Raw genomic sequence first — 20,561 nt, forward strand, 5'->3', positions numbered from 1 at the left:
CCCAGGCATTCTGCACACCCAGGTCCCAGGCTTTCTGTCCCCGCCCAGGTCCCCTTCACCTGGGAATAAGCCAAGCCACCCTGAGCAAATGGAACTTTATTTCTATAAATACAGGGAACACCCAATCAAGGGTCCTGAAAAGAAGGGCTGGGGCCTCAAAGGACCTAGGCTCCCAGGGGACACCCCAATACTGATCATAGGGACTGGGGGATCCCCAAACCTGAGATGGGCCTTGCAGGCCACAGATATTCCCCAACACTGACACTTCAAAAGTGGAACTGTCCCCATAGGGGAACCTCAGAACCCCTCCTACGGGTGTCCCTCTTGGTGGGGACAGGAGGTTGAGAAAAACGGAGCACGGACAACAGAAGCTAAAAATGTCCTGAGTGGCCTGGAAAGAGACCCCTGGGGTGGGCAGGGGCTGGGTTCTCCTCCGGTACAAGCCAGACCCGGAGGAGCAGCAGCAGTGGTGAAGCCAGTTAAAAAAAAAACCCGGTGCTCGCTTCCCAACCAACCTCAGCCGTGGGAGAAAGGGAGAGCATGGGGACACCCCCAGATGAGGACGTGAGGTAGGGGACCAGGGCCCGTCATTCACGGAGGAGAAGGAGGAGGAGGACTCGGGGAGCCCTGGCGGGGTGGGGCAGTGTGGGAGCGATGAGGTGGGCACAGGCTTGCCAGAGCCTGGCATCTGCTTCCCAAGGCCACCACTTGGTCTCTGGGCTGGGGGGGCTCCCGAGGACGTCTTCAGGAGAGCCACGGCTCGATGCAAGTATCATAGAGCGTGCGGTTGGAGTGCCAGGTGGTGTGAGAGATCCCAGCCATTGGACACCGCACTATGGCCCCCCGGGTCAAGAGAGTCTTCAACCCAAAGGAGTCTCGCAGATAAACCTTCAAGGAGGTGGAGGGGCGAGGAAACACGGGGGTGGGGGTGTGTGTGACAAAGTGAGGTACTCCTGCTGCACCACCCCCGCCCGCACCCCCCCACCTTGGCCCCATGAGGCAGACCCTTCAGCTCAGGGGGTTCAGAGGCAGAAAGAGTCCAGAACGAGGCAGGGCAATGGAGAGAGGAAGAGTTGTTCCAGAGGCTTACCGGCTGCTCCTCCATCTCCAAGACGGTCTCGTTGGCATCATAGAAACCGAAAAAGCTACAGAGAGAATTGCAGGATGTCAGGAGAGCCAGGAAAACTATAATGTGTGCTAGTGTCCCATTGAGACTCAAAGCCCTCGGGGAAAGAGGACAGCATGGAGGACATCAAAGTGGGCACGATGACACACTTGAGAAGCGAAGGCAATGTTTGGAGTGTTCAAGGCCAGCTTCAGCTACATAGCATGTTCAAGGCCAGAGACCCTGCCTCAAACAACAACAAAAAACTAACAACAGCCGGGCGTTGGTGGCACACGCCTTTAATCCCGGCACTGGGGAGGCAGAGACAGGAGGATCTCTCTGAGTTCGAGGCCAGCCTGGTCTACAGTGCTAGTTCCAGGACAGCCTCCAAAACAACAGAGAAACCCTGTCTCGATGAAAAAAACTTCCTGAGTTAATTCAGCGGCTAAGAGCACTGGCTACTTTCCCAGAGGACTCAGGGTTCAATTCCCAGAACAACATGGTGGCTCACAACCATCTACATGCCAGCCCACTGTATACATAATGAATCTTTAAAAAAAAAATCACAACTTCTGCCTACCCATCCATCTGCTATCTATCTTTCCACCTGGCGCTGAGAATTGAACCCAGGAGCCCAGTGTGCTGGCAGGGACAGGACTTTAACCCCAGCACTCAAGAGACAGAAGCAGGAAGATCTGACAGTTCAAGGTGAGTCTTGTCAGGGCTACCCAAGGAAACCCTGTCTCCAGAAACAAACAGAATGATCAAACCTAGGACTTCAGCGTGCTAGCCAAATACTCTGAGCTACACCCCCTCGGCTCACCGTTACCCATTAGCTTATCATTTCTGAGTAGTCTCAGTTGGTAGCCAGGCTGGCCATAAACACAGCAACTACCCCTCTGCCTCTGCCAGGGGTGACAGTTTGTCACAAGAAGAAATAGTTCAGGGGCCTGGCGCTGGCCCACAAGGTTCAAGGCGACCATACCCAGCTACCTCATCCCCTCCTCCTGCTCTCTCCACAGCCTTCCCCTATCCTCCTGGGGCTCTGCTAGGCTCCCAGGGCACGAGCCTTCCCTTACTACCCCAGGCTTGCTCAGATGACAGCTCCTTCCAGGACACTTCCCTGACCACGGGCTACATCAGGCCCCTGTCACCGCCATAGTGTTTCTAACTCCGTGTATAAAGAACACGGCGTTGGACTTCTTTTGCCAATGCTTCCCCAGGGCCCAGAACGGCACCTGAGCACACATAACAAGTGTTCAGTAAGTATTTGTGGAGTAAATTTCAGGTGACACTCCCCAGATCAACTCCTCACGACACACCAGAGGCAGGTGTGCGGGGCTGTGGCGCCATCAGCTTTCCTGAGGAGTAAGACAGGGGTTGAGGTAGACACTCTCACCGGGCCTGGCCCAAAAAGTGGCCGGAACCTCACTCTCACATGTAGTGATGGCAGTGCCCTGACTTTGGCTTTCTGTTTTTTTCTATTTGTTTTCTAAGACAGGGTGTCTTCTACAGAGTTCCTGGTTGTCCTGGAACTCACTTTGTAGACCAGGGGGCCTTGAACTCAAGAGATCCACCCGCCTCTGCCTCCTAAATTCTGGGATTAAAGGCGTATGCCACCACACCTAGCTGTCTGAGTCTGACACTGTGTTCTACTTACTTAGAACAAAGCCCCAGGTAAAATCCAGAACTGCACCCATCTCTGCAGCCTCCTAAGAATCCATGACTACTTCACAAGTGTGTGTGTATGAATGCTCCTGTGTGGTTTCTGGAACAGGGTCTCATGTAACCCAGGCTGACCTCATATTCACTAAGGAGTATCTTCTTTTTTTTTTCTTTTTTTTTTTTTTTTGTTTTGTTTTTCGAGACAAGGTTTCTCTGTATTGTTTTGGAATCTGTCCTGGAACTCGCTCGGTAGACCAGGCTGGCCTCAAACTCAGATCTGCTTGGCTCTGCCTCCTGGGCGCTGGGATTAAAGGTGTGCACCACCAATACCCGGCATCAAAAGACTTTTTATACAGTTTTTGTTTGTTGGTGGTGATGGTGGTTTTTTGTTTTTGTTTTGTGACACAGGGTTTCAAACAAACTGCTCTGGATGGTCTGAAACAGAGACCCACCTGTCTCTGCCTCCTGAGTTCTGGAATTAAATTCAACCGTTTTTTTGTGTGTTTTGTCCAGATTCATCCTGAACTGGGCTCAAGTAATCTACTTGCCTCAGACTCAAACATTTCTACAGAGTCAAGTACACAGAGCACATCCCTGGATCCAATCGATACCCAGCAAGTATGCAGGGTACTTGCCTAGCGTGCTTTAAGTCCCTAGATCTGATACCCAGCACCACCAACAAGAAAGGGAGACGTGGATGTGGTGATAATGCCTGCCACTTAGTAGGCAAAGGCAAGAGGTCAAGCCTGGGCTACACATTGGGCCCACCTCTAAAAGGACATCTATTGTATGCGGGGGACACTACCAGGCCAGGTCTTGTTACCTAGATTGCCACGGAGTGATGACTCCATCATCAGGACCCCCAATCAGCACCAGGCGGCCCACTCGGAGGAAGTTCTTCCGCCATGCTGGAGAGATGGGGAGAGATGGGGTCAGTCACAGGGCTCAGGACAGGTGCTGAAGAGGGACCCAGGTGGGATCGGGACCTCACCTGTGGCGTTGGGATGGTCTCTCTCCCCGTTGATGAGGGCCAGGAAGCTGCTGGCGTTGAGGTACAAGTCATCGTGGTGAGGATCTGAGTGCAAACGGCAGGCAGTTAGGGAGACAGCCAGAAGGAAGAAGGGAGCCGGGCGTTGGTGGCGCATGCCTTTAATCCCAGCACTCGGGAGGCAGAGGCAGGCAAATCTCTGTGAGTTCGAGGCCAGCCTGGTCTACAAGAGCGAGTTCCAGGACAGCCTCCAAAGTCACAGAGAAACCCTGTCTCGAAAAACCAAAAAAAACAAAAAACAAAAAACAAAAGAGACACAAAGGGAAGGAAGAGTGGATGTTTAGCCAGAAGACTACAGTAATAGTGAAGATTAGGGCTGGAGAGGTGACTCACTGGGCAAGACATCTCTCACTGCTCTACTGAAGGTCCTGAGTTCAATTCCCAGCACCTACATGGCAACTCCCAACCATCTGATGCCCTCTTCTGGCAGTCAGATGTATATGCAGAGTGCCCATATACATAAAATACATGAATGAATAAACCTAATAGTGAATTTAGACATCCAGCCATAACAGAAGAGTAAAAAAAAAAAAAAACAGGCCAGGCGGTGGTGGCGCACACCTTTAATCCCAGCACTCGGGAGGCAGAGGCAGGTGGATCGCTGTGAGTTCGAGGCCGGGCTGGACCGACAGCCTCCAAAACAATACAGAGAAACCCTGTCTCGTAAAAAACAAAAAACAAACAAAAAAAACCAAACAAAAAACAAAAAATGGCCAATATGATCAAAGGCACTGTTTGTGATCCTCTGTTGTTTGGTTTTTGAGATCAGGTGTATTTTAGTCCTGGCTATCCTGGAACTCCTATATAATTCAGGTTGGTTTTCCAACTTTTTTTTTTTTTTTTTTTTTTGGCTTTTCGAGACAAGGTCTCTTTGTGGCTTTGGAGCCTGTCCTGGAAATAGCTCTTGTAGACCAAGCTGGCCTCGAACTCACAAGAGATCCGCCTGCCTCTGCCTCCCGGGCACCGGGATTAAAGGTGTGAGCCAGCAACACTGGGCTGGTTTTCAAACTTAAAAGAGATCCGCCTGCCTCTGATGGGTTTAGAGGGGTGTGCCAGCACCACCCTGCCCCCCCACCCCTTCCCCGAAGGCACTTTTACCTGGTGCCCTGTATGAGCCAGGGATTGGTAAACGGTAACTATCTGCTCTGGTTAAAGGTAGAGGTGGACACAGCAGGCCTCGCCCCCCCACGGCATCTCCCCCCATCCCCCACCTACCGTGCCAATAGTTACAGATGGAGAACTCTTGGCCCCAAGGGCTGTAGCAGATCCGATAGAGGTTAGATCGCATGGACGTAGGGAAGAGCCACTTCAAGTAGTCTGTGTCTGGGGGAAAGAATTTGGCAGTGCCAAGTGGGCCCCCAACCCTCTGTGCCCCAGACGCGGGTGCCTCCTCCGGAACCCCCCACTCACCTCCATACTGTCCCATCTGCGGGGAGGAGAGGGAGATGAAAGAGTCCACGTTGTGCTCATCGGTGACGGACAGCAAAGCGCGGCACACCAGGCCCCCTGGAGGCAGAGCACCCACGGTTGGAAGAGGCCTGAGGGGCAGGCACCTTGGTGGCCCTCGCCTCCGGCCTCTCAAAACACTGAACTTTCGAAAGAATCGCCGCCGGGATCCAAGACTCAGGACACACACAAACACACACCCTGCACCCGGGATCCAAGACTCAACACACACACACACACACACACACGCGCGCGCGCGCGCGCGCGCCGAGATAAGCGTCTGGGCCTCTGACCAACTGACTGATTAGGCTTTACAGCCGCTCTCCAAACACTTTACTCCAAGAACCATGGAAAAATGAGGAGGATGGAGGGAAGCCTCCCTCCCGTCCAGGACGCACGGGAGGAGGGACCGATGGCGGCGCGTCGGGGCGCCATTTACTAGGCTTCTGACCAGGGCTATGCCGTTCAGAAAAGCGAAGGCAGGAAAGCATGCGGGAGACACGGGGTTGAGCTCGGGCACGGGCTTGGGATTCGGGTGTGTGTTGCCTTACCCTGGGAGTAGCAGATGAGGTGCACCCCTTCGGGGGCCTTTTTCATGATGGGGACCACGGCCTCCCGGAACCCCTGCACCTGCTCCCACAGGGGCCGCAAGCTCTCTCTGCCGTCGAAGAGATCAAGCACTGTCACCACAGTCCCGGGGTGCGTCTGTGGGAAGGGGGCAATACTGCCACTGGGGTTGAACGATGGAGGCCAGGTGCATTCACTGTGCTTGCTGGAACCAGGAGCAACCCCCACCCCCAGATCGCCCCCACCCCCCCCACCATGCTACTAGTTAGCGGTACCCCTCGAGGGGAGGTCGTCTTCCAGCTGCCCACGCTTCCTCCCCTGCCCCTAGGGCTCCAACAAACACCCTCCTCCCGGCGGGCGGCCCCGGGACAGACCTCATTGATGTAGTCCAGCAGGTGGCGGAAGCTGTAGGAACTGTCAAAGAGCCCGTGCACCACGATCACGGGCTTGTAGGGACCGCGGTGGGGTGCGGGGGCTGCGGGCATCAGCAGCCGCAGGAACGGCAGGAGGAGCAAAGCCCACGCCGAAGGGAGCCTCGGCCTCCACAGGTCCGGCATGCTCCCACCTGGGAAGGAACGAGGGGGCTGTGAGGGCTGCGGGTTCCCCCTCCCCGCTCTGCCTACCAACAGACTCCCCAGCAAGCGACCCTCCGGCCTCTCCGCTGCTACAACCAGGTCCTTGCGGCGAGAGCCTACTTTTTACCTAACTGCAGCTGGCTCGGGCGCAAACACGCACACCCCTACCACCACCTCGTTGCTTGCACCAAGGCTAGCCCTAAGTCCCGCCCCCCAATTTGGTGCTCCGGGGACTTGGTCCCTAGGCCCCAGGATCTTCCCTTAAGTGTCACCTCGGCCATGCACAACTCCGGGTTCAGCAGGAGCCCGGGAGCAGCAGCAGCAGCCCAGGCCCCACGAAGCGGGGTTGCTCCCACCTGGCCTGGGTCTGGAGGCTTCGCTCCGCCTGCTGTTTACTTGTACCCAGTCTGGGATCCACCGGGGTAGGAGGGAAAGGGGGGGACCAGGGGAGCGCGCAGGGGGATGACGGATTGGATGGGGCGGGGAGGGGGTGCTCGGGGTCGCGGGAAGTCGTCACGTCCGGGGCTTTCCCTGACAACAGCCGGAGCGTCCCCTGCAACGCGGACGGAGGACCGGAGGGGCAATGGAACATTCCATTGCACCCAGGGAGCTGGGGGAGGGACCGGGCGGAGCGATCCATTCAGCCGGAAGGGGAGAGGCAACGGCAAAGATGAGCTGGTGTCTCTGGAGAAGGCTCTCCAAGAGCCACCCAAAGGGTGCGACTTCCCCCTCCTCGATGCGCCCCACTTTGCAACCCAGGCTGTCCCGCTTTGCAGCAAGCAGAGCCCGGATTTCTAGTCCCAAGGAAGTGGGGTGTGGGGGGGTTAGGCTATCTTGGCGTCTAGCAGTACGCCTGCGAGCAGGCAGGCCAGCGAACCCGGCCGACCGTAGCCAAGCCGGAGCGGAGCTCGCCCCTCTTCCCGCTCCGGCCCGTCCTCCCGCCCCGGATCAGTTCCTTACAACTAACTCTTCACTTTGAAGTGCGTGTCGTGCCCTTGTCTCCGGAGACGCCGAGAGTCCTTCAGGCCCCTCGAGTGAAGTGCAGCCTGGCCCAGTTTCTCCGGCCCTACTTATATCTCTGCGTGCACGACCCACCTTTCCATGGGCGTAGGGCCCCGGGGGCGTGCAAGGACTCACCAGCGGATTTCCACCAGTCTTTCAACCCTGCTCCTCGGATCCCTGCGGGCTGCTGGCGACACAGACCCTGCTACTGCAGCCAGACTTCCGCGCTGCGGGCGCTGGCATCACTCTGGCTTTACCCGTGACCCCTGCACACGCCCCAGTGCCCGGGGATGTGGCCTTTACCCTGTCACGGCTTTTAACTCAGCAGTTAAATAAGCTTCCAGGCCTCCTGAACATGCCCGAGCCTGGACTCGGGGTCTTTGCTCAATGTAAACTCGACTCTCAATAAAACCAGCAGCGGGGACTGAAGCCGGTGTGGGAGGGACGGATCCCGGGTTCTCTCTGATCCATCCACGCCTGAAAAACCAGAACCACCGGTATGAGGCCGTGATGTAAAAATTTCTCAGACAGGACCTTGGTACCTGCTCAAGCCAGGACCTGGGACTGCTTTCCGGGACGCCACCAGAGCGTCCCTGTCTTAGGGCAAAGTGCCTCAGGCGAGGGTTGGGAAATTCTAAAAGGGGAGGACATTTCTCATTCCCCGGCTAGGTTTCTGCAAAAGGCCCAAACTGGTGTAATCTCTGCAGACTGCCTAATCCTCACCCCACCTTCCCACCCACGCCCTTCCAAGACACAAGAAGCAAATAAAAGACTCTGAAGTCTCCACTCCTCCTTGGGCGGGAGGAGGGGAGGCCGGGGGCTGCTGCAGGGAATGAGTATGAATGCCCGGCCGACCCAAGAACTCTCCAGCCCCCACAAGCACGACTTTTCAAAACCTGCCTGTCGCAAATAAGCAATTACACGTCGCTTCCCTCGGCTAAAGCATTTCAGCTCCTTAACCCCGGAGTAGAAGGTACCTGTGTACCCCCGCCTCCCCCGGGCGCTTCAAATTACAGACCCGGGGCTTCCTTGACCTCACCGCCTCGAGGACAGGCCCAGGCTGTATATCTGGGGGGTGGGACTTTTCAGTCTCTGCTGGTTCCCAGCTTTGTACAGTTTCCTCACACACCTGGTTCATGTCTCTTAGCTGGAGAAGCCTCGAGCTATCTTGCAAGGGGGTTCTGAGGGGGAACTGGGGAAAGAACCCCCTGGGTGAGCAGGGTCTGGGTTGCACAGGGTCCGGTGACAAAGCTGGGGGGGGTGAATCCATTGAACCGGCTTCCCGCGATGCGATCCCTACAGCGGGGTCTTTGACGGAAAGAGACTTCCAGAGAGTTCTCCCTCCCTCCTTCATTCTCTCAGTCCCACCCGCCTCGCCTGGTCTTGCCTCCCGGTTTCCATGACAACTCCAAGGGAGCCTAAACTGGGGGCTTGAATGCCAGGGTGAGAGGAGGAAAGAGGAGGGGTCCTAGAGCAGAGAGAGAACGGCTGGGGGGGGACTCTGAAGCTCTCCCCCTCCCTGGCCCCGGTCCCTTTAAGCTCCCCCCCCTTGCCACTCTCTCCCTCTGCCCGCCCCCCTCCCCGACACAGTCTCCATCTCTCCATCTCTGCGCGCTGCTGCCGCCTGTGCCGCCGCCTGTGCCGCCGCCGGCTGCGCCATCCCGGACCCAGACTCCTGCCCCAGCCAGGGGAGTGGGGGTCCCTGACTCCAGCTTCAGAGACCCTGTCCCAGCGACTGCAAACATGTCATCGGAAAAGTCAGGTAAAGGGGGGAAAATGCCAACAACCCCACCACCACGCAACCCTCCCCCATTGCCTCGTGTCTAACCCCTAAGACTTGCCCTGACCCCCTCCTGTGACACTCTCCCGGGGTCCTGTGTGGCTCAGGACCATCCCCCCACTCATGCCCCACCCCCTCCTCTTTCTCTGTCTCCCCCTTCTCTTCCTGTCTTTGGGTCAGTCTGCCTCTGTGCCATGATCAACAACACGGCGGGGGGGGTGAGCCGGCAGGCTGAAAAGGAGAGGAAGGCACAGCCAGGTACTGCGGGGACATCACCCCCGAGGAGTGGCAGATGGACAATCGCTGCTTCACTGGCACGGAAACACGCAGTGGAGAAATAACGGCGCCTCGATCAGATGGGGGGAAGGGGGGAGAGACTGTCAGGGAAGTAAAATCTAGGAGACTTTTTCTTTTTTCTTTTTTTTCTTTTTTGAGACAAGATTTTGCTATGTGGCCCAGGCTGGCCGTGAACTCCCTAGTTGCTAACCCTCCTGCCTCTGCCTCCCCCAGTACTAGGGTTAGAGGCACAGAACCACCCAGGACACTCTGTGTGTGTGTGTGTGTGTGTGTGTGTGTGTGTGTGTGTGTACCCTGACAGCCATGATGAGGCTTTCTCCACTGAAGGAAACGTGGAAATGTCACCCACATAAAAAAAACGGTCAGGCCGAGAGCACGCGTGTAGAGGGTTAGTTCGGAAGGGGCAGCTCTGGGTGACGCGCAGCGGGAGGAGCTGGGGGAAGAGTTGAGCCAGTTGTGATGCCGAGAAAGTAGATTTGAGGGCAGGTGGCCCTAGATGCAACCCCCTCCCTGACCCCCAAAGCGGGAGATGTCATCCCAGCTGTCCTCTGCCTCGCTGTCTCGCCTTCTCTGACTGTCTCTCGTTTCCTCCCCGCTTCTGATCTCTGCTGTCTTTCCTCTCCCCTCCCTCGTCCTCTCCTCCGCTTCCCCCCTCCCCGGACCACCACCACCCCACCCCGCCGTGGCCCAGGCCTTCCAGACTCGGTTCCCCACACTTCCCCGCCGCCCTACAATGCCCCCCAGCCTCCGGCCGAGCCACCCATCCCGCCCCCACAAGCGGCCCCTTCCTCGCAGCACCACCACCACCACCACCACTACCACCAGTCTGGCACGGCCACCCTCCCGCGCTTAGGGGCAGGGGGTCTGGCCTCGGCTGGCGCCCAGCGTGGCCCCTCGTCCTCCGCCACGCTACCGCGGCCCCCCCACCATGCCCCGCCCGGTCCCGGAGCTGGGGCCCCCCCGCCCGGCTGTGCTACCTTACCCCGCATGCCACCCGACCCTTACCTGCAGGAGACTCGCTTCGAGGGCCCGCTCCCCCCGCCCCCGCCGGCGGCCGCCGCCCCGCCCCCGCCGGCGCCAGCCCCGACGGCCCAAGCCCCGGGTTTCGTGGTGCCCACGCACGCGGGGGCGGTAGGCACGCTGCCGCTGGGGGGCTACGTGGCGCCGGGCTACCCGCTGCAGCTGCAGCCCTGCACTGCCTATGTTCCGGTGTACCCGGTGGGCACGGTGAGTGCGGGGCTGACGGGACCTTAGGAGAGGGAGGCGGGTGCGGCGGGGGGGGCGGGGGGCGGGGGGGAGCGCACTAGAATCGGAACGGCCCCGGTGTTTCGGTAAGGAGCCCCTAGACAGGAAGAGTGGAGCGGGAAGGGGTTGTGCGTGGGAAGGTGGTGGACCTGGTGTGTAGTGATTGGTGGTGTCTTGGGGGGTCAAAGGCCAAGACTTGGGGGGTTTGGGGTTCAAAAGTCAAGAGGTCTGAAAGAAGGAAGAAGGGAGAACCTGGGGTAGCCATGGGGTAGGAGAGGGCACAGCCTGAGCTTCGGGATGCCAGGGAGCACGGGGGGCGAGACCTGGAGTGCAGACCAGACCCGTACCTTGTGAGACACACCGTGTGTGTGTGTGTGTGTGCTTGCGAACTTGCACGCACATGGGGCCCGGTGAAAAAAAAACTAGGGGGGCCTAGGCCGATGTCACTATCAGGAAGGATGGGGAGTTAATCTCCCCCCCCCTCCTTTAAGAGTCGTGGTCCGTAGAAACCTCTCCTGCCAAGTGGCCAGCCGCTGGCGAGCAGAGTGTGGGCCTGACGTCCCTTCCCCTTCACCCCACCCACTGTCCTTCCCACAGCCCTACGCAGGCGGGACCCCCGGGGGGCCGGGAGTGACCTCCACTCTGCCCCCGCCGCCCCAGGCTCCAGGGCTGGCTCTGTTGGAGCCCAGGCGCCCGCCCCACGACTACATGCCCATCGCTGTGCTGACCACCATCTGCTGCTTCTGGCCCACGGGCATCATCGCCATCTTCAAGGCTGTGCAGGTGTGTGTGTGTGTGGAGGGGGGCGAAGGAAAAGCTTAGGCTGACCCAGGGCGCGGTGGGATGGTGGTGGTGAGCGGTGACTCTCTGACACCCCCCCCCCCCGCGCTTCCCGCGTCCCTCCCCGGTAGGTGCGCACGGCCCTGGCGCGCGGAGACATGGTGTCCGCCGAGATCGCTTCGCGCGAGGCCCGGAACTTCTCTTTCATCTCCCTGGCGGTGGGCATTGCAGCCATGGTGCTCTGCACCATCCTCACCGTAGTCATCATCATCGCCGCCCAGCACCATGAAAATTACTGGGATCCCTAAACACGGCCCCCACTCCGTGCCCCCCCCCGACCCACCCCAACCTCCCCGGCGCGCGCCCCGCGCACATCCTTCCCTCCCCGCCGCGGCGCCGCTGGACCTGCGGGCATCATGGACTCCGCCCCCACGGATCCTCCGGCCCGGCCAGGGCGCTCGGAATCCAAAGCCCACCTCCCCAGCGGCGCTGGAACCCGTGCCAAGCCCTGAGCCCACTTCCCACCCCCATCAAAGTGCAGTGCGGGCGGGAGAGAGGGGGGTGCGCGGAGCTCGCCTGGTCTCCACCCCCCGTACGAGTCAGCTCCGCCCCTCTCCATAGGCTCCGCCCCAACTCCCACAAACCCCGCCTCCAGGCCGGCAGGCTCCGCCTTCTTTTCTTCCTAGGGGCGCAGTGTTTGAGTCTGTTGACCCGGGCTTGTGAATTCAGGCCCAACCCCACAGACGGATGGACTCTTCCCCCCCCAACCCCTCTAGAAAGGACTCAGCCCTGGGAGAGCCGCAGCCCCACTTTGGCTCGGATTTCTGCCAGTGCAGGGGTTTTTCTCCTCCACCCTGGTCTCTCTTGCCTATTTTCTTGCTAATCCCAGAACTCCCGGATCTGTTGCTTTGGAGTGAGATGTGGGGCCGTTTCTGGTTTTTTTGTTTGTTTGTTTGTTTTTGTTTTTTTTAGTGCCCCTCACCCTGGAAAAACCACCAAGTCCCTGCAGTGTAAATACTCTTTCTACCTGTGCCAACCCCCGGGGTCGGAAGGACTAAGGACGGGACGGGAGTCTGTGCTCCCCCTCTCCCCTCAGCCCTAGCCCTGTTTCGATCTGTGCGTGCGTGTGCGTGTGTGAACTTCCGAAGGACGGTATTAAAGACACTTTAGTGGGTTTACCACCCGCGGTTCCGAAGACCACAGCTCAGAGACACCTTGGCCTTCTGTTCACTTTTCATCTATGCCCCCTAAACCCCCCAACCCGCCACCACCCCGCGGTGTGCGGTGGAGCTGTTTCCCATGACAGCAGAGAAAAGAGGGGGTCCCTAGCTAGGCTTGCTGTACCTCTGTAGCCCTAGCGTCTGGGCAATGGGGGAAGAGTCGGGAGTTCAAAACCACACTGTACCATTCTGGGCTGTGTTCAACCCCATCTCAAAAAGACAGAGGGAGCCGGGCGTTGGTGGAGCACGCCTTTAATCCCAGCACTCCGGAGGCAGAGGCAGGCGGATCTCTGTGAGTTCGAGGCCAGCCTGGTCTACCAAGCGAGTTCCAGGACAGCCTCCAAAACAATACAGAGAAACCCTGTCTCGAGAAACAAAAAACAAAACAAAAAAAAAACCAGGACAGAGGGAGCCGTACTGAGAAGACCTGGCATCTATCCTCAATGGGGTTCCCATTCCTGCTTTCACACCCCCCTGTAGACTGGGCATAGGGCTTCTTCCGGGGAAGGGAGACTTCCAGAAGACAAGGGGAAGAAGACCACAGTGAAGTTAGTTGTTCCGGGCTGGGGTGACAGGAGCAGGGGACCGAACACCACAGTGTTCCTGGCCTGGGGCTAGACAACTTGCACCAGAGTCCCATGTGAAGGCAGGCTCAGGCAGGGAGCAGAGAGCTGGGGGACCCTGGCAAGAGGGTTAGCCGAGCCTCTGTACCCGGCTAATCACCCTAGCTAACCCTAAGCCTGTAGCAAGGCCTCTGTGAGGGGGGAGACAGCATTGAGTGTGCCTGTGGTTTCACTGTCCATAAGGCATGACCATGGCACACCGGCCCGTGAGATACGCTCAGACCAGGCCCGTGACCCAGAACCCAGACAGAGAACCTTGCACTGAGGCAGGTTGGAGGGTCGGGATGCGAGCCGCGGGTTCCCACCGGGATATTTCCTAATGACAGTTCTCCCCTTAAAGATCTATTTCTCTCTCTCTCTCTCTCTCTCTCTCTCTCTCTCTCTCTCTCTCTCTCTCTCTCTCTCTCTCTGTGTGTGTGTGTGTGTGTGTGTGTGTGGTGTTTGCTCTTGAGTGTGCACAAGAATGTGTGCCCGTGCTTACAAAGGCCCTGGCACCCACTGCAGCTGGGGTCACAGGTGGCCGGGTGGCTGTGAACCACCTGCTGTGGGTACCAGGGGACCTGAACCCAGGTCCTCTGAAAGAGCAGCAAGATAACCCCTGAGCAGCCTCCACCATGGCTCTTGAAGCATTTCAGACCTGCGCATTTCCCTCCTCGTCTCCCCGCACCCCCCCATCGGCTTTCCTCTCTCGGGGAGTTGGAAAGTATGGCTGTCTTTCAATCCCCCTTTCCGGCCTCCTTGAAATGCACTTCCGTTCCTTACACTGCCAGAATCCCCAATAGCCAGTGATTGCGCTGCACAAAACAGTGTCTTCAAAATACCCTGCTTCTCCCAGCCCCCGTCCTGCCCAGTCCTGCCCGTCCGCCTGCCCACCCCCCACCCATCATCCGTTTACTTATTTCCAGACTGTGCCAGTTAAACTTAAAACTCACAGTGTACCTGAAGATAACCTTCGACTCCTGAGGTACTTCCGCCTTGCAAGTGGCTGGGATTACCCTGGGCAATCGTCACACCTCAGGCACACCTCTCTCTGGGCTGGGAACCTCCCTGTACCTCCCGGCTCAGTGGCATTGTCCCCTCCCTTTATCTCTCTCCCTTCCCCAGGAGTCTGTCTCTAGACTTTTTCTTCTTTTTTTTTTGTTTTGTTTTGTTTTGGTTTTGGTTTTTACGAGACAGAGTTTCTCTGTATTGTTTTCGAGGCTGTCGGTCCAGCCCAGCCTCGAACTCACAGAGATCCGCCTGCCTCTGCTTCCCGAGTGTGGGATTAAAGGCCTGCGCCACCACCGCCCGGCTTATTTTTTCTTCTTTGAGGCTTTGAAGTCTCCTCCACTCACTGGGTGGGTGGAAGCACAAGATTTTAATCCCAGCATCCCGGAAAAACAAGGAAGGAAGGAAGGAAGAAGGGAGGGAGGGAGGAAGGAAGGAAGGCAGGAGGAAGGAAGGAAGGCAGGAGGAAGGAAGGCAGGAAGGAAGAAGGAAGGAAGGAGGAAGGCAGGAATCAGTCTCATCCGCTCAGCACAGCCGTCACCTCTATCCATCCACCCATCCTTGGATACAGAGGTCAGTGTGTAGCGTGGGCTTCCTTCAAACATGCAATCATGCTGCCTCCACCACACACATGTTCTAGGGTTACAGGCCTCTACTAGCCAGTCAGGGATTCTGCTTATTCTTTTTCTGTTGTTTTTTTGTTTGTTTGTTTGTTTGTTTTTTGTTTTGCTTTGATTTGGTTTTGGCTTTTCGAGACAGGGTTTCTCTGTGGCTTTGGAGGCTGTCCTGGAACTCGCTCTGTAGACCAGGCTGGTCTCCAACTCACAGAGATCCACCTGCCTCTGCCTCCCGAGTGCTGGGATTAAAGGCGTGCGCCACCAACGCCTGGCCAGTTTGGGGGCTTTTTTGTTTGGCTGCTAGTGGATTTTTGGGGGGGATGGGTTTTCTCTGTGTGTGTGTGTGTGTGTGTGTGTGTGTGTGTGTGTGTGTGTGTGTGTGTGTTTTGTAGTTACTGTTTTGCTTGAAACATGTAGTCCTGGCTGTCCTGAAACTTGCTCTTGTAGACCAGGCTGGCCTTGAACTCAGAGATCTGCCTGCCTCTGCCTCCTGAGTGCTGGGGGGGTTAAAGGTATGCGCCTCCAGGACAGACATGTCCATTCTTTTCAGAGATGGGTACTGCACCCAGCTTTTCATGCACTAAGCAAACACTTCACCACTGAGCCACACATCCCAAGCACTGACCCAACACCTTTCCAACATAATACCTCATCCACAGACCTTCCTCCAGGCGCTGGCTGTGTTCTTTCACAGACGGGCACCATGCCAACTGGTAGCCTGTCCAAAGGAACACAGCCAGTTGTAAGAGCAAGGACCATGTCACTGGGCCTCTTAATTTGCTTTGTTCTAAGCCAACTTGGAGGAATGCTACAACACCGTGGTCCCTTAGCTCCTTGGAGGAATGCTATCACACCGTGCTCCCTTAGCTCCTTGGAGGAATGCTACCACACCGTGCTCCCTTAGCTCCTTGGAGAAATGCTATCACACCGTGCTCCCTTAGCTCCTTGGAGGAATGCTATCACACCGTGCTCCCTTAGCTCCTTGGAGGAATGCTACCACACCGTGCTCCCTTAGCTCCTTGGAGGAATGCTACCACACCGTGCTCCCTTAGCTCCTTGGAGGAATGCTACCACACCGTGCTCCCTTAGCTCCTTTGATGACAGCCATTCTTCCTCATCCATCTCTTGCCCGTTGTTGAGCTGAGTCAGACTTTACTACACCTCTTCCCCAGCCCTTGCCAGTGTCACCTACCTCAAGCAGCTTCCCCAAAAGGTCTCCCTACCTCCACCTACTCTTAAGTCTCCCTCAGCGCCGCCGTTAGGCTATTCTCTCCAGTCCTGCTTCTTACATAGCTCCACAGCTCAAAAGTCTTCAGGAAGTTAGTCAGGGAGCCGGGCGTTGGTTGTGCAACCTTATTTAGCCCCAGCACTCAGGAGGCAGAGGCAGGGGGATCTCTGTGAGCCCCCGCACACACGCAGGTCGGTCTCATCTACACAGTGAGTTTCAGGGAAGCCAGGACAACAACATCAAAAAGCTAGAAAGCTAGTCAGGAAACCACTGCCCAGATGGGAAGATTGCTTGGTCTGAACTGACCAGTGTCGCTGTCCGGGTGTCTCTGTCTGAGCTGAGCAGTAAGCCCAAGACCTCACAATACTAGTCCAGTGCTCTGACCAAGCCCCACCCTAGCCAAAGAGGTGGAGAGAGAAATAAAAGGATTTCAGAAACCAGGTCTGTTATTTTCTACCTTCTGGGAAGGCTGAGGCAAGAGCATCACGGGTGAAGAGGCCCGCCCCGCACGGTGGGGCATGCCTTGAGTCCCAGCGCTCGGGAGGACAGGCGGGCAAAGGTCAAGGCATCTGGGGGCTGCTGAGAGAGCTCAGGGGAGAAAAGCATCCACCTAGCAAGCCCAACTACCTGAGTCTGATCCTTGGGATCTCTATATGTTTTGTTTTGTTTTTTTCATTTTTCGAGACAGGGTTTCTCTGTATTGCTTTGGAGGCCGTCCTGGAACTCGCTCTGTAGACCAGGTTGGCCTCGAACTCACAGAGATCCGCCTGCCTCTGCCTCCCCAGTGCTGGGATTAAAGGCGTGCGCCACCAACGCCTGGCTCTCTTTATTTTTTTAAAAGCTGGATGTAATGGGGCTGGAGAGATGGCTCAGTGGTTAAGAGCACTGACTGCTCTTCCAGAGGACCTGAGTTCAATTCCCTCTTCTGGCCTGCAGGGTTACATGCAGGCATAATACTGGGTACATAACAAATAAATCTTAAGAAACAACAACAAAAACAGAAAAAAAACTGCGTGTAAGCCGGGCAGGTGGTGGCGCACATTTCTGATCCATCCCAGCACTCAGGAGGCAGAGGCAGGCAGATCTCTGTGAGTTCAAGGTCAGCCTGGCCCACAGAGCGAGTTCCAGGACATCAAGGTGTACACAGAGAAACCCTGTCTGGAAAAAGCAAACAAACAAAAAAAAGATGGATGAAGCCGGGCTTTGGTGGAGCACGCCTTTAATCCCAGCACTCGGGAGGCAGAGGCAGGCGGATCTCTGTGAGTTCGAGGCCAGTCTGGTCTACAGAGCGAGTGCCAGGACAGCCTCCAAAGCCACAGAGAACCCCCCCAAAAAAAGAAAAAAAAAAACAACTGGATGGAGTGATGCCCATCTGTAATCCCAGGACTGTTATTTCAGGACAGGGAAGGGGAGACGGAGTAATCCGGAAGTTTTCAGGCCAGCTAGCCAGTAACATGCAAGCACAGCAAACCCAAGAGAGAGACAGACCCCGCTTCCAAGCTCCCCTGACACACACACACACACACAGCCACGGCACACACACACAATAACAGTAACGATATTTTGAAAGACGCGTCTGGGTTGCAGAGCAACTTCAAAACCAACTCCAAACCCTGTCTCAAAATAAAACATGGGGATGAAGGGGTGAGCCTAGGCAAACAATAGTTCATCAGCCCGGCACATAATTGCCCACATTGCACGAGGAGGCCCAAGGGTGTTTCTGTTGTTGCTGCTCTGATTTTTCCAGACAGGGATTAAAGGTCTGCAGGACCACGCCTAACCTACAAAAAAAATCTATCACCCGGGGGCTGCAAGAACAGAACTCTCTAATGATATCAAGAGAAAGAAGAGAAAGGCCCTGAGGTTAATCCCCCTGAAGGGTCGGAAGCCCTTCAAGATTGCTGGTGGCTCTGTCTATAACTTGGTAATTTAGACCGTCCACAGTTCCTGTTCCACCCAAGTTTCAACCAGTCTGTGTCCCTCATCATCCTTACCTCCGGGTGTCTAGCCAGCAACACCTAACCCACAGGCCTGAATCAGATCACATGAGGTTTATCGTGAGTTTCTGACCACCCCTCGGCCGGAGGATTCCAAAGAGCATCCCGGGCCAGAGTCACCTCAGGAGCCACCCAAGGAGGAGAATCTAGAAAGTGCGGAAGCCACGGCAACATTCTTTCCTTTTATAATTGACTTTTGCTTTCATTTTATGAGCATTGATGTTTTGCCTGCAAGTGTATCTCTGTGAGGGTGTGAATCCCCTGGAATTGGAGTTACAGACAATTGTGAGCTGCCACGTGGGTACTGGGGATTGAGCCTGTGACCTCTGGAAGAGCAGCTGCCATTTCTCCACCTAGCCATTTCTCCAGCCCCTAGGGCAACTGTCTTTAGGGAAAGGGTTCTGTATTTGAAGCCCACACACCTACCTGAATTTTTTCCCAGTTTCTTACCTATGATCTTGACAGCGTACACTTAACCTGAAGCAGCGCCTGGAAGCCGGCGTCAAGTCTTGCCCTTCTCTGGTTTTCAGATCCTCATCTGGTAAAATCCTTCCCACTAATATTTGAACTCTTTGAAAGCCATTAGGAGAAGTGAGTAAAATTCACTTCTCTCTCCTCCCTTCACCCAGATTCTGCCCCCTCCCGGGGAGGCCAGAAGCCCTGTGTCTCTGTGGTTCTCTTCCCTGGCTGGCCTCTGCTCCCCTGTGTCCTGTCAACAGCCTGAATCCTCTAACAAGGGCTCTGCTCCCTCACTCTGGCGAGTCTACACCTAGCTCACTGCCTCTGCCTCTTCTCTCTTTGGCGTTGCTGGGGATTGAAGCCAGGGCTCCCTATGGTGCCAGACAAATGCTGTACTAACTGGGGAATCCTCATTCTGGACCCCTCCTCTGATTATTTTTTTTGCTGTCTTTGATATCCATGTGTATCAATGATCTAGCCACCCACCCTCTCCTACCCACACCAACCACCCACCTGTCGGTCCTCCAACCTGCTCACCACCTGTAGCTGGCGCTTCCCAAAAATCTCACTTACAGCCGGGCATTGGTGGCGCACGCCTTTAATCCCAGCACTCGGGAGGCAGAGGCAGGTGGATCTCTGTGAGTTCGAGGCCAGCCTGGTCTACAGAGCGAGTTCCAGGACAGCCTCCAAAGCTACAGAGAAACCCTGTCTCGAAAAACCAAAAAAAAAAAAAAAAAAAAAATCTCACTTACATCCTTTCATGTCATCCTCCGGTTCCACTTGAAAAATTCCCAACTCCATTTGGACCACCCACCCACTGACTCTGTCTACCACTTAATTTTCTTTTAATTTTATGTATGTAGGTGTTTTGCCTACATATATGTCTGTGTAACACTTGCCTGGTGCCCGTGGGACCAGAAGAGGGGACATTGGATCTCCTAACGCTGGAATTGCAGATGTCTATGAGTCACCATGTGGATGTTGGGGATCGAGCCACAGGCCTCTGGAAGAGCAGCCATCGCTCTTAACTGTTCATCCATCTCTCCAGCCCCCTTCACTTTTATTGTTGTTTGATTTCCTCAGTTTTTTGTTTTTGGTTTTCGAGACAGGGTTTCTCTGTATTGCTTTGGAGGCTGTCCTGGAACTCGCTCTGTAGACCAGGTTGGCCTTGAACTCACAGAGATCCGCCTGCCTCTGCCTCCCGAGTGCTGGGATTAAAAGCGTGTGCCACCAAAGTGTTTTTGTTTTTTTTTTTTTTTGTTTTTTTTTCTGCTTAGGTGTGACGGCTCCATGTCTCTAAAGAACTTGGGAGTCTGAAGCAGGAAGACTGCCATGAGTTCAAGGCCAGCCTGAACTAGCCACACCCTATCTCTGGAGAAAAAGAAAAATCTCGTTGTTTTCCTCATCTCTCAGATTAGCTTCTGTCCTGTGTCAACTTGACACAGCCTAGAATCTGAAAGGAGGGAAGGGAGAAAATGCTAAGAGTCAGCTGTAGGACATTTTCTTAATTAATGGTCGATGGTAAGGCCGGGAGGTGCCATTCCTGGGCCGGTGGTCCCAGGTTCCATTAAGAAAGCACGTTGAGTAAGCCATGATGATCAAGCCAGTGAACAGTACCCCTCCGAGGTCTCTCTGCGTCAGCTCCAGCCCCCTGGTCCCTGCCCCGTGTGGGTTCCTGCTCTGACTTCTCAGTGATGGTGATGCACCCGGAAGTGTGAGCTAAAATAAGCCCTTGCCTTCCCAAGTTGCTTTTGGTTACAGAGTTCCAGCACAGTGATAGTGACCCAACTCGCAAAGCTTCCGAAGTTGAATGCCAAAGTGAGCACCTCCGGGACTCACCCTGTTCTCCTGGCTCCTCTCCCTTCTTACCTCTGGCTGGACCCCACCCCGTCTGTTAACACTTCACCCACCAGCTGAATA

The 20,561-nt window shown here is 56.0% G+C and overlaps 2 protein-coding genes across 5 annotated transcripts; one reads left to right on the forward strand and one right to left on the reverse strand.

Annotated features, from left to right (window-relative positions):
* Nucleotides 1–81: 81 nt before the first annotated feature.
* Ppt2 (palmitoyl-protein thioesterase 2) lies at nucleotides 82–18,757 on the reverse strand. Of its 4 annotated transcripts, none has more exons than XM_021223468.2 (9): nucleotides 18,633–18,757; nucleotides 6,206–6,396; nucleotides 5,816–5,969; nucleotides 5,229–5,324; nucleotides 5,034–5,141; nucleotides 3,762–3,845; nucleotides 3,594–3,678; nucleotides 1,091–1,145; nucleotides 82–888 (listed from the first exon to the last, which is right to left on the reverse strand). In XM_021223468.2, the coding sequence occupies exons 2-9, from the start codon at nucleotides 6,386–6,388 to the stop codon at nucleotides 745–747; spliced, it is 909 nt and encodes a 302-aa protein (XP_021079127.1). In that variant the 5' UTR covers nucleotides 6,389–6,396; nucleotides 18,633–18,757; the 3' UTR covers nucleotides 82–744. The 4 variants fall into 4 exon arrangements, with proteins under 4 accessions (XP_021079127.1, XP_005086905.1, XP_012981273.1 ...); XM_005086848.4 differs by lacking the exon at nucleotides 18,633–18,757 and adding an exon at nucleotides 7,544–7,679; XM_013125819.3 differs by lacking the exon at nucleotides 18,633–18,757 and adding an exon at nucleotides 6,763–6,975.
* Prrt1 (proline rich transmembrane protein 1) lies at nucleotides 8,233–12,705 on the forward strand. The gene is made up of 5 exons (XM_040732466.1): nucleotides 8,233–8,381; nucleotides 8,999–9,170; nucleotides 10,177–10,712; nucleotides 11,328–11,513; nucleotides 11,642–12,705. Exons 2-5 carry the CDS (start codon nucleotides 9,152–9,154, stop codon nucleotides 11,816–11,818), a joined length of 918 nt encoding a protein of 305 aa, XP_040588400.1. The 5' UTR covers nucleotides 8,233–8,381; nucleotides 8,999–9,151; the 3' UTR covers nucleotides 11,819–12,705.
* Nucleotides 18,758–20,561: the final 1,804 nt, after the last annotated feature.

This window comes from Mesocricetus auratus, unplaced genomic scaffold (assembly GCF_017639785.1).
Source record: "Mesocricetus auratus isolate SY011 unplaced genomic scaffold, BCM_Maur_2.0 Super-Scaffold_100027, whole genome shotgun sequence".
NCBI lineage: Eukaryota > Metazoa > Chordata > Mammalia > Rodentia > Cricetidae > Mesocricetus > Mesocricetus auratus.

Coding starts and splice junctions, on each gene's coding strand:
- Ppt2 (XM_021223468.2), bottom strand. CDS start 6,388: ATGCCGGACCTGTGGAGGCCGAGGCTCCCTTCGGCGTGGGCTTTGCTC. Junction 3,679..3,761: donor AGACCATCCCAACGCCACAG/GTGAGGTCCCGA, acceptor CCATCTCTCCAG/CATGGCGGAAGAACTTCCTC. Junction 889..1,090: donor TGGAGATGGAGGAGCAGCCG/GTAAGCCTCTGG, acceptor ACCTCCTTGAAG/GTTTATCTGCGAGACTCCTT.
- Prrt1 (XM_040732466.1), top strand. Junction 10,713..11,327: donor CGGTGTACCCGGTGGGCACG/GTGAGTGCGGGG, acceptor TCCTTCCCACAG/CCCTACGCAGGCGGGACCCC. Junction 11,514..11,641: donor CCATCTTCAAGGCTGTGCAG/GTGTGTGTGTGT, acceptor CCTCCCCGGTAG/GTGCGCACGGCCCTGGCGCG.